Source organism: Vigna unguiculata, chromosome 8 (genome assembly GCF_004118075.2).
Source record: "Vigna unguiculata cultivar IT97K-499-35 chromosome 8, ASM411807v1, whole genome shotgun sequence".
NCBI classification, from domain to species: Eukaryota; Viridiplantae; Streptophyta; class Magnoliopsida; order Fabales; family Fabaceae; genus Vigna; species Vigna unguiculata.
The window spans coordinates 37,655,795-37,666,597 of record NC_040286.1 but is presented as its reverse complement, the minus strand read 5'-3'; the positions used below and the strand labels follow the sequence as shown (position 1 = coordinate 37,666,597).

General features: G+C 28.9%; 2 protein-coding genes across 3 annotated transcripts; one reads left to right on the top strand and one right to left on the bottom strand.

Annotated features, from left to right (window-relative positions):
- Positions 1-2,927: 2,927 nt before the first annotated feature.
- On the bottom strand, positions 2,928-6,372 carry LOC114195328. The gene is made up of 4 exons (XM_028085748.1): positions 6,171-6,372; positions 5,844-5,925; positions 4,417-4,609; positions 2,928-3,326 (listed from the first exon to the last, which is right to left on the bottom strand). Exons 2-4 carry the CDS (start codon positions 5,895-5,897, stop codon positions 3,196-3,198), a joined length of 378 nt encoding a protein of 125 aa, XP_027941549.1. The 5' UTR covers positions 5,898-5,925; positions 6,171-6,372; the 3' UTR covers positions 2,928-3,195.
- A 2,879-nt stretch (positions 6,373-9,251) lies between these two features.
- On the top strand, positions 9,252-10,713 carry LOC114195692. 2 transcript variants are annotated; one of them, XM_028086240.1, is made up of 3 exons: positions 9,252-9,344; positions 9,486-9,679; positions 10,340-10,713. In XM_028086240.1, the coding sequence occupies exons 2-3, from the start codon at positions 9,512-9,514 to the stop codon at positions 10,508-10,510; spliced, it is 339 nt and encodes a 112-aa protein (XP_027942041.1). In that variant the 5' UTR covers positions 9,252-9,344; positions 9,486-9,511; the 3' UTR covers positions 10,511-10,713. The 2 variants fall into 2 exon arrangements, with proteins under 2 accessions (XP_027942041.1, XP_027942042.1); XM_028086241.1 differs by lacking the exon at positions 9,252-9,344 and adding an exon at positions 9,379-9,397.
- The last annotated feature ends 90 nt before the right edge of the window (positions 10,714-10,803 follow it).

Here is a 10,803-nt window from a genome sequence, read left to right as displayed (position 1 = left end):
ACGATCAAATTATTATCTTATTATCTTTTAAAAAAGGTTATATAATAGACAGAGACAAACATTTTAACTGGTTTTGAAAGATTTGATGAACAAATTTGCTTATTTTACTTAAAACTTTAACTTTCTGTGGTTTTGGTGGATGTTGCATAAATGACTGGAACGAAATACCGGTATTATTTTTTATAAAAAAAACATTAATTTTTTTACAGGTTAAGTTAAAATTTAAAGAAAAAAAAAATGCATTCCTAATGTAATATAATTTTATGCGTCAAATGTAAAACTATTTTACGGTGTCAATCGTCAAAATTATTAAAATATACAAAGTTAGGAGTAAAATTCACTGAGACGTTGTTTTGGACTAAATTTTTTTAAAAATATTGGAATTGAATTGTTTAATTTAAATTGTGTTCATTCTTTAAAATATTTTTATTTAGATAAACTAATTTTAGTTTAAAAATTTTAAATTACCAGTTTTGGTAGACAACTTAACTATATGCAAAAAAGTAAATATATGTTTTAAAAACAAAAATATTAATATTCAACTTTAACAAAAATATTAGCTAATTTTAAAAAGTTAAGTATAAAAAATGATATAAAATAATATTTAGCAATTAAAATGTAAATGTTATCACTTGTTACATTAATATCAATAAAGAAACGAAAGATAGAAAAAGATGAATGAAAAAAAAAAGAAATAAGAGCAACACGAGATAAGAGAGGAAAGTAAGAAAAAGAAAAAAAAAAGAGAAATCTTTATACATGAAGAAGATGATAAGGAAGACAATGGAAAGAGGTAGAGAAAAAAAAAACATGGAGAAGAAGAAAAAACATGAAGATGAAAACAAAACTATACACTAGGTTCAAATTCTTTACTTTATTTTATTTTAAATTTCAGAATAATGCAATTTTAAGTAATAAAAATGCTCTCTTATGTTTTAAAATTCATAAGTTTTTCATTGTCTTTTATGTATTTAATTTTCTCTCAAATTTACTCTTTTAAGTATCAAAAATGTATTTTACCATGAATTTTATCTTAAATTATCCTATTAATAATCTTCATCTAAACCCAACATAAATACAAAATAAAATTCATAACTGTTTTATAATTTCTTATACTTTTAAATGATAATAAATAATGGATTTTAAAATTATTACAAATATGTTACCATTAACATTCTCATGACTAAACTTTTAATATGTTATTTTTTTTTTCCTAACAAACAGTGTTATAAGTACAGATAATCTATCAACTTTATTAATCTTCATCGGAAAATCCAGTTTACCACCTATGACAAAATATCTCCCGCTAACGTTTAAATTTTGTGATAGAGTTTTTCAATAATTTTGTATTACCAAGGAGAAAACATCCTAATAATTTTTTTGGTTAAAATACTCATTTGGTCCATATTTTTATTGAAAAATCTCAAATAGGTCCTAAGATTTTTTTTAGTCTCAATTAGATTCATATTTTTGAAAATGTGTAACAATTAGGCACATTCCGTTAGTATAGAGTTAACGGTGTTAAAGATGTGTGCTCTACATTTTTTTGAATTTTTAAAAAAAAAATATTTTTTTTTTATTTTTTTTTAAAATTTTTTGATTTTTTTTTTTTGAAAATTATTCATACCACGTGTCACGTCAGTATTGTGCCATGTGTCAAGTCAGTAAGGTGACACGTGTCAAATCATTGTCTGAATCTCAATTTGGTCCATATATTTGTTATTTTTATTACATTTCAGTCCATTTTTTTAAAATTTTTTAAATATATTTATTTTAACTTTTTACAAAATTGTTTTAAAATTTTATATTTAAGTTTATAAAATTGTTAATTTTAAACCAACTCTAACATTTGTATATAAATTATTTAAAACAATTTTGTAACAAGTTAAAATAGATATTTTAAAATTTTAAAATAAAATATAAAATAAACTTAATATTATTAAAATGTTTAATAAAAATATCATTATAAAATTTATATAAAAGTTAAATTTGATCTCAATTTGGAAATGATGAAATTGAAAATTAAAAAAAAAATGGACTGAAATATAATTAAAATAACAAATATATGGACTAAATTGAGATTAAAACAATGACTTGACACGTGTCACCTTACTGACTTGACACGTGGCACAATATTGATGTGACACGTGACATGAATAATTTTCAAAAAAAATAAATAAATAATTAAAAAAAATTAAAAAATTAAAATTAAAAAAATTAAAAAATTCAAAAAAATGAGAAGCTGACACGTGACATATCCTTAACACCGTTAACTCTATATTAACGGAATGGGCCTAATTGTTACACATTTTTAAAAATATGGACCTAATTGAGACTAAAAAAAATCTTAGGACCTATTTGAGATTTTTCAACAAAAACATGGACGAAAGGAGTATTTTAACCTAATTTTTTCTTTCATTCATTAACATTAAAACAATTAATAAAAATAATTATCAATAATATCTCTTCATTCAACGCAAAAACCACTTTTTATAACTCATCAAAAACTAGTAAATGAAAACAAAAGAAGATTAATAAAGTTGAATTGTTTCAGTACATTTTTAAACTAAAATTGTGTTAACTTAACACAACTTCAATTTTTAACACGACTTCAATTTTTAAAATGCTTTGAACTGAAGTCGTGTAGCACAACTTTTTCACAGTGACATTGTATCACCTTGGCACTTGTTCACTTCTGTAACTTTTTCCAAATCTGTCCATTTTGATAATTTTAAAAAAAAGTTGCATCAAAATGGTGCTTTTGCCAAAAAGTGATACTGTATGTCATCGTTGTATTGTTGTATTTATTAAAGGGTTAAAAACTTGTAGGTCCACATGTGTCGAGAAAATATCAAATAATTTAACTGGTATATGAAGAAACTAACTACTACTGATACAGGGAAATGAAGACGTACAAATATGGGGTATTAGAAGATGAAGAGAAACGGCATATATAGTATTTTCGTTCACATATAATAGAATACATAATTACACAGCACTGGAAATTAGTGCACAAGGATCTTCTACAACATAACAGTTCTCCAGAGGAGAAAAAACAACCAGGTTTTGGAATCCAAAGAAAAAAATATATATATATATAAAAAGGGCTAGAAAAAGTTCTTTCCTATCTTTTGTTTTCTAGGCAAAAAGAAATTTGCTATACGTACACTGGTACAGTTGGAGAGATTTTTTGTATCATGGTTCCAGCTTCAGGGAAACAACTCTTGATTGTCTGTTGGATTTTGCAACCTTTAAGAACACTGTGGATAGGCATGCCGGTGCCCACCACGGCCGCCGCACCTTCTGCTCCCCTTTCAGACAAGCCACTACAGACACCAACATGGCCTTTCAGAGGTTAGGAGCAGGTAACAGATAAAGCCATTTTCTTCAACTTTACTGGGGTAAACACCCACTTCTCTCTTTTAGTGTTATCACAGGAATATATCATCTTGCAAGAAAAGTCACAACAAAACAAACACAAGAGGCATATGTACATTTCATGTCTCCTTATATATAAACATGTCACATGTTTAGGAATGGACGTCTTGACAATCATGTTCTGGATGACTTCACCCTGTATAATGATATCATTTGGTCCTTCAAAAAATCACTAATTTCAAATTTGATTCAGCCATTCTTTGTTACCAAAATGATTCCTCTGACACAGTCTTCTGTTTGGTTTTTTGGAGTTTTACTGTATTTTCAGTGTAAATTTTTTAACATAAGCATTCGATGGGAATTTAGCATGTCATCAGATCATGCTAATAAATAGAATGATGTGATCATAGATAAATTCCTATTAGATATCTGTGTGAAAACTGTCAATGCATATAATTTAACTCTCCTTTTTCCATTTGAAGGTAGAAAAATCTTTATATTTAGAGGCACTAAATGAGAAGAAACCCATGATATTTAGTGTTTAATGTATTAAAGAAAAATGTTTAACGGGAACACTAATTTGAAAAGAAGAATGTGAAAACAAATGATTTTAGAGTTTAAAACTCATATATATAAGGAAGGAGTACTCTTTAGAAAATGTAATTCACAGCTTGTCTTGATGCTGCACAATATAGAGAATTATGTGCTATGACGAGACCCTTTAATGGTTGATGTCTGTGATGAAATGACAGCAGTACCAATAACTAATAGACAAGTTATCAAAATTCTAGATATATCTCACACTAATACAGCAATACCAGACCCCTACTTTAATCATTCTTCTAGTATATCCATGTTTCCTTATAGATTGTTCAAATAGCGGAAAATGATTGTGACAACATCAATGATCATGCCTCACCAGGGGAGGAGCACAAAACAGATAGGTAAAAATGAAAATGTTCAATGAGAGTTTATTGGCAAGTGTTTGTCTGTTTACTGTTTAAAAGGGGAAGAAGAGAGAGAGAGAGAGAGAGAAACCTTTAATCCGTCTCAATTCTTTGCACAATGTGATGAAGTCTCCCCACTTCATGTGGCAACGTCTTATAAAACGTAGGATCTGTTCAGTCGTAAACATGGACATGCCTTCCAGATATTCTCCATTGACACCATTTTCTTTAAAAATTTGGCGGTAACTACCAAGATTTATAGTCTCCAACCACAAGCCAACATCCTGGTAAAACACACGAGATAGCAGGAATTCAGATGTTAGTTTAAATGATCGGTTACATTTTGGACTCTGCTATGGAGATGCACTATATGATATACTTGCGTAACAGCACCCAGATTTTATATTCACCAAGCTTAGATCGTTCTCAACATAACTCTTGTGTAATTTTCACAATTCATCATGCAGTTAGCAACAATGAATCAAAAGAAAACATGTGGAAGCATTCCAGACTAGATAATATCAGTTATTAACTGTGCATCAATTACGTTAAATAGTCTAGACCTGTAAGACAGTGCTGAATAAGCATGTAGACAACACATAACTAGAAACATACACAATACATGAGTAAAATAACACTGCAATCTTGGGACCTTGATACACACATAAAAGGAGAACTACGAGATAATACCCTGTTATCTATAGTGTTTACACTTAATATGTATGGGCTTAATAACATACTTAACGGAGTAACTGACAACAAGGATAAACCACTGAAAGAGGAACATTGACTAAGGGCATAATCAACATAAAAATAATATTTCAATCTAGTTTCATATGCTATGTTTCCAAAACATAGTTGCAACAACAAAGTCCAGAAATCCAAAGACCATAGAAAGAAGAATATAGCTTTGCAGTGGGAACTCATCAGACGAAGATTTACACCTATGGTGTGCTGCAAAAAAGGGTAGGTAAGCATTCGATGTAATCTATTATTTTCTCGAGAGAATATTAAACCCCTCACTTCTGAAATGATCTTAGAAACTGCTAATGTCAAACTGAAGAATTGAACAAAATTATCTGGCAAGAATTGAAGACTATATGTAAATACCAGACAACTTGGGACAAGAATAGAAAGAAGATGAGATTCAGAATTAAATGAAATAATGCACGCACAAGCTTGATTAGCCAACTATTTCCAAACTGAGAAGGACTTGAACATCATCCACCAAATTTCCAACTTGATCAGACAACACTGTGTTCAAATTTTCCGACACATGAGAACAAAGTTAAATCTCCACTTTTACTTTTTACAAATGAGCATCACAAAAAGACTACCATGGAGAAAGTTCAAGCTATGAACCCAACAATAGTTAAACTAACTGTTGCAAGAAACCTAATTACATGTTAAAAGAGCAAATCACATCAAGGAGATCACAGGGAAAAGTTTTTGTTATTAGAAAGTAAATAACAAATGAAAATAAGTCCATCGATTGAACAAGGGAGAGAAATGATTAACCTCAACAGTCCAGATGAAGAAATCAAGAGGCTCCGGTGACTGTCCTTTGTTCATTTCCCAAATCAAACTTCCCCAAATAAACCTGAACAGAGGTCAAACAGCTAATCAAAACCCCCCCACCAAAAAAAAATAACATTTTTAGTGGAGAAAATTCATGAGTAACTTTCCCCAGTTAAGTAACCGAAAAGGGGTCGATCTGAGAATAAGAATATTGGACAAGCAGCAAAAATGGAAGCTCCAATTGCAAGATCTCAAGGGCCATTCATTGAATTAAAGGAGAAATCCAAAATAAATAAATAAATAATATAGACCAAATATTTTGCTTACCACTTTGCGAGAGTAAAACTCGGGTAAAGATTAAAAAAGAAAAAAAGAAAATCTACGTTTGATGTAAGAAAGAAGACATGAAGAGAAGGAGAGAGAAAGTGAGTGGTGTGGTGTGGGAAGTCAGAGAGAGAGAACAGAAGAAAGAGGGAGAAGCCTTTTTTCTTCAGCTCAGAATTGCATGCTTCGTGTTAACGCGTCTGCCACTCACCACGCGACTCCTCTGCATCACAAGACACGCGCCAGGCTTGCCACTTGCCACTCCAAATAAATAATTGTATTTGCTTCAGATTTTGAGCAACATTATTGATAAATCATGTAATTTCATTGCCAAATCAATCATGATTTTGATGTTTAACCTCCTAATTAACTTTTAATTTTAAAATTTCCTAATAAGTCTCTCCACATAATTAATTGTTATTTACGACAAACTTCATAAATATATATTTCGCTATCGTTTTTTAACTCTAAAAAATTCAGAATGAATTCAAGAAAAAAATATATACAGTTAAAAAATAGTTAAATTCAATAAAATTAACAAATCACTCGTCACTTCATATTCTTGATTTATTTCCTATTCGATCCTGGAGTTAATCAACTTTCACATAACTCGCGTTGAATAGCGTATTAACTTGAGTTAAATGATCATTAATTAACGAAAAAAAAAATCAATGAAATTTAGATAAAGATGCATCAACCTAAAAGAATCCATAGTAAAGATTAAAAAAAACAATAGAAAAATCAATAATTAAAAAAAAAATCGAAGTCAAGTCTTAGGATCATGGAACAAATCTGGCAGCAATGACACTTAACCCTTTACGAAGACTTCAAACCTAAATTAGGCAAAGAAAAAAAATACATAAACAAACACAAACACACCGATACCCATGATTTTAAATTATATTTTTTAATTTTTGTCGTTGAAACTAATTTAAGTATGAATTAAAATTTCATATTAGATAAAATAAATAAAATAAAATATTATATAAAAATAAAAGTTCATAATATTATTATTTTAAGGATAAAAATAATATTAAATATTTTATATATCTAACTAAGATTAATGTTATATATATATATATATATATACATATATATATATATATACATATATATATATATATATATATATATATATATATATATATATATATATATATATATATATATATATATATATAAACCCATCGGGTGGTGAGTGTTAAAAAAAAGTTTATCATCTATAAAAGTAACTGATTAATAATTGATATACTTTTCACCTCATAATTTGTTTTAACTCAGATATACATTAAAATTTTAGTTTTTTTTTTATGGTAATTGAAAAATTTATAGTCACTCTTCAATAGTGAGTAACAAATGGAATTATGAATGAGTCATTTGTGTTTTTGTGAAATAAAATAAGCTTGCAGATTAATTTGAAAATATGTGTTAGGCATTGATTTAATGTGCGGAATTGTTTATATCTTGTTAGAAGAATGAAAATTCCGTTGAGGCGAAAGGTAAAAATGGCAATAATGATGGGTGAAAGAATATAAAATGGGCTTGAATTTTCAAAGATACAGCAGAACATATAGAAAGAGGCTATTGCCTCTGCACCCCATAATTAATAACTGTAACGCCACAATATTAGGAAAAGACTTAAACACCCTTTGTTACCATAGAACTAGGAATGTCCATGCCACATAACCTTACCCGTTAAATAAATATTTATTCTGTAAATATAATCATATACATACGAATATCTGTTATACGGTATCTGTATCCGTTAGCACTCCAATTTCACATTTTCTCTAAATGATACAGTGATTAATGAACAATTTTCTTACAGTATTTATAAACTATTGATCATTCATAAATATTATCATATTTGTCTAATTGTTTTTTTATAAGGAGTTTTGGTTTGATTGAAGCTTAATTTTTTTTTTTTTAAGAGTAACAAACTGACGAATGTATCAGCCAAAAAGAAAATGGCATAAAACTAAAATAGAAAATAAAATAATTCAGAAAAAAAGTTAAAACTCAAATAACCATTCAAGTTGGATTTGATTGAATAAACCTAAAAGCATCTTAAGAGTCTTAATTAATCTTGATTTGATGGAACAATAACAAGCTCGATTACTTAATACCAAGATTAATGCGTTTTTCCAAATCAACCGCAACAACCATCAAACCGAGTTTATATATTTAGAGCGACTATATATATTAACAGAAAAGTTTTTGGAATAACGTATTTTAATATTAAGAATTTAATTTGAACTTAATTGAAATGTGATGAAATCATAAGAATTATATTATAATATAGAATATTTCTGTGTTATATAATAAAATGGAATTTATTGAAATTATATAATGTTTGGGTGTTTTTTCTTTTAAAAAATTGATAAACAGAATAAATATTTTTTTATAAAATAAAACTAACTTCTTCACAAACTAATTGAAAAATGTCCTCTAATATAACTTTTAATTTTTATCTTAAAAAATAACTTTAGTTCATAGAATAATTCATTTAACACTTTTTATTCTTATTCTTCTTTATCAGTTTCTATCATCATAAAAAACTCTTACAAACAATAACAACTAAAACATTTGTACACATATATCCAATAAGAAATATTTCGTTATTACATCTTATTACGGAAAAAGATGGTGCGATAAAATTACCAGATCTTAATACACGTCCGTGTAAGTAATTATATATATATATATATATATATATATATATATATATATATATATATATATATATATATATATATATATATATATATATATATATATATATAAATGTATCGAATCTTTAATGCAAAAGTTACACGTGTGATTTTAATAATTATTTTTTAGAATAAATTATAACTTTATATAATTTATTATTAGATTTTAATAAAAAATATCATATTAAAAATAAAATTAATTTAAAAACATTTGAGTTGAATATCAAAAAATTATAATTTTCTTTAAGGTAAAATGTCACGTTAAAAGTTATGGGGTGCATCTAAAAATTATGGAAGTGCGAAAAAAATCGTTTCACATGTAATGGTTCAAGCCTAATAACAAAATCCACAATTTTGTAGGCCCATCAGAGGCGGCCCATAATCGAAGTCTTGACTCACAACAGGTTGCTCAGTATTCAGTTCACCCTAAATTGATTGACGACAACAGCGAGCTTTACTTGCTTGGGTACTTCGATTTCGTAGCATTGTATCGTTTTGAAATCTTGCTATGCTATGATCGTGTGTTCATGGAAACAGAGTTGTATAATGATGTAATTATTGGAAGATTTATTGATTGATTCATAGATATTTTGTGTTTGCTTTGCAGAATAGAGTTTGTGTCTGAGGAAGGTAATGTTTGGGACGGCGATTAGATGTTTGGCGAAGAAGTCGAAGCCGAAGATGGGGCCCGTGGCAGTTAAAACGCCGCCGGAGCAGAGGCAAACGATAACCAGAACCCTCTTCGATATCATCAAGGAGCATGGTCCCATCACCGTTGCTAACACCTGGGAACGCGTCAAGGTGCACTGGCTTTTCTTTCATTCTCTCCAATTTCATTCTTATTATTGTAGGCATGAGTAAACTATAGTCATATTCTTCTGTTTTTTCGAGATTGCATGGATTTTTTGAAGACTGAATTTCACTTTTGATGTTTCGGTTAATTGTGTCAATTGTTGCAATTGTTTGATTTAAGTCAGCGGACATGTTGTAAGTTATTTCCGCAAGTAACATTTGATCGAAGACCTAAAATCGTACAATTGTAATGTTTGGGGATTCGATGGACACAATTGCAATATCTAGGATACTCAGTTGACACCATTAGGACATGAGAGACTAAGGTCGCACATCTGCGATAACTTGAAATTTGATTGGCATAATTTGAATCTCTGGGACTAGAATTGTGCAATTGCAACAACTCAGGACCTGAAGTGTAATTAAGTATTTTGTTAAGTATTCCGACGTACAGTATAATGTTTTTCAAACATTTTATGAAACTAGTGTAATGTACAAGTAATGTCTGGAAGTTGTTTTTCGAACAATTAAGGAAGATGGTGTATGAATAGAAAAAAAGATGAAGAGATTTTCATGCTAATCGTTGAAACTTTAGGTGATGTTAGTGTAATTTACTTTCTTGATATAAACTTGATTGAAAGGAAATAATGTTGAGATGTTGGATTTTAGGAAGTTGGATTGAAAGATTTGACAAGCAAGAATCACATGAAAATCATGCTGAGATGGATGAGAGAGAGGCAGAAGGTTCGTCTCGTTTGCAACCACGTCGGGGCTCATAAACAGTTTCTCTACACCACTTGGTTTACCAAGCCAGCCACACCTCCTAAGAACCCCTCTTGAAACTTTATTATCAGTTTGTTGTTGATTTGTATCATGCCAAGAGTAATAATTTCGTTTTAGAAACATTAATTTATAGAGAATCTAAATTTGGCCTTATTTTTCGTTGCTTCTTCTTTTTCTTCTTCACTCTGTTATTTCTGTGACCGATGCTCTTGTCATATTCAGAGGAGAAATGAATGGTAGATAAACTTTATGATTCGAAATTTTCTAGAGCTCACGCACTGGTTTGATGGTCCGGTAAACTTTCTAATAGTGAAAGAAGGTGTCGGCTAGTTTATTATGAAAGGATCGGG

What these genes read in the sequence shown, in the direction of transcription:
- LOC114195328 (XM_028085748.1), bottom strand. Translation starts at nt 5,897, where the DNA reads ATGAACAAAGGACAGTCACCGGAGCCTCTTGATTTCTTCATCTGGACT. An exon ending in TCTTCATCTGGACTGTTGAG is followed by an intron (nt 4,610 to 5,843) that starts GTTAATCATTTC and finishes GTGTTTTACCAG; the next exon opens with GATGTTGGCTTGTGGTTGGA. An exon ending in AGAATTGAGACGGATTAAAG is followed by an intron (nt 3,327 to 4,416) that starts GTTTCTCTCTCT and finishes TGGTGTCTGTAG; the next exon opens with TGGCTTGTCTGAAAGGGGAG.
- LOC114195692 (XM_028086240.1), top strand. Translation starts at nt 9,512, where the DNA reads ATGTTTGGGACGGCGATTAGATGTTTGGCGAAGAAGTCGAAGCCGAAG. An exon ending in ACACCTGGGAACGCGTCAAG is followed by an intron (nt 9,680 to 10,339) that starts GTGCACTGGCTT and finishes GTTGGATTTTAG; the next exon opens with GAAGTTGGATTGAAAGATTT.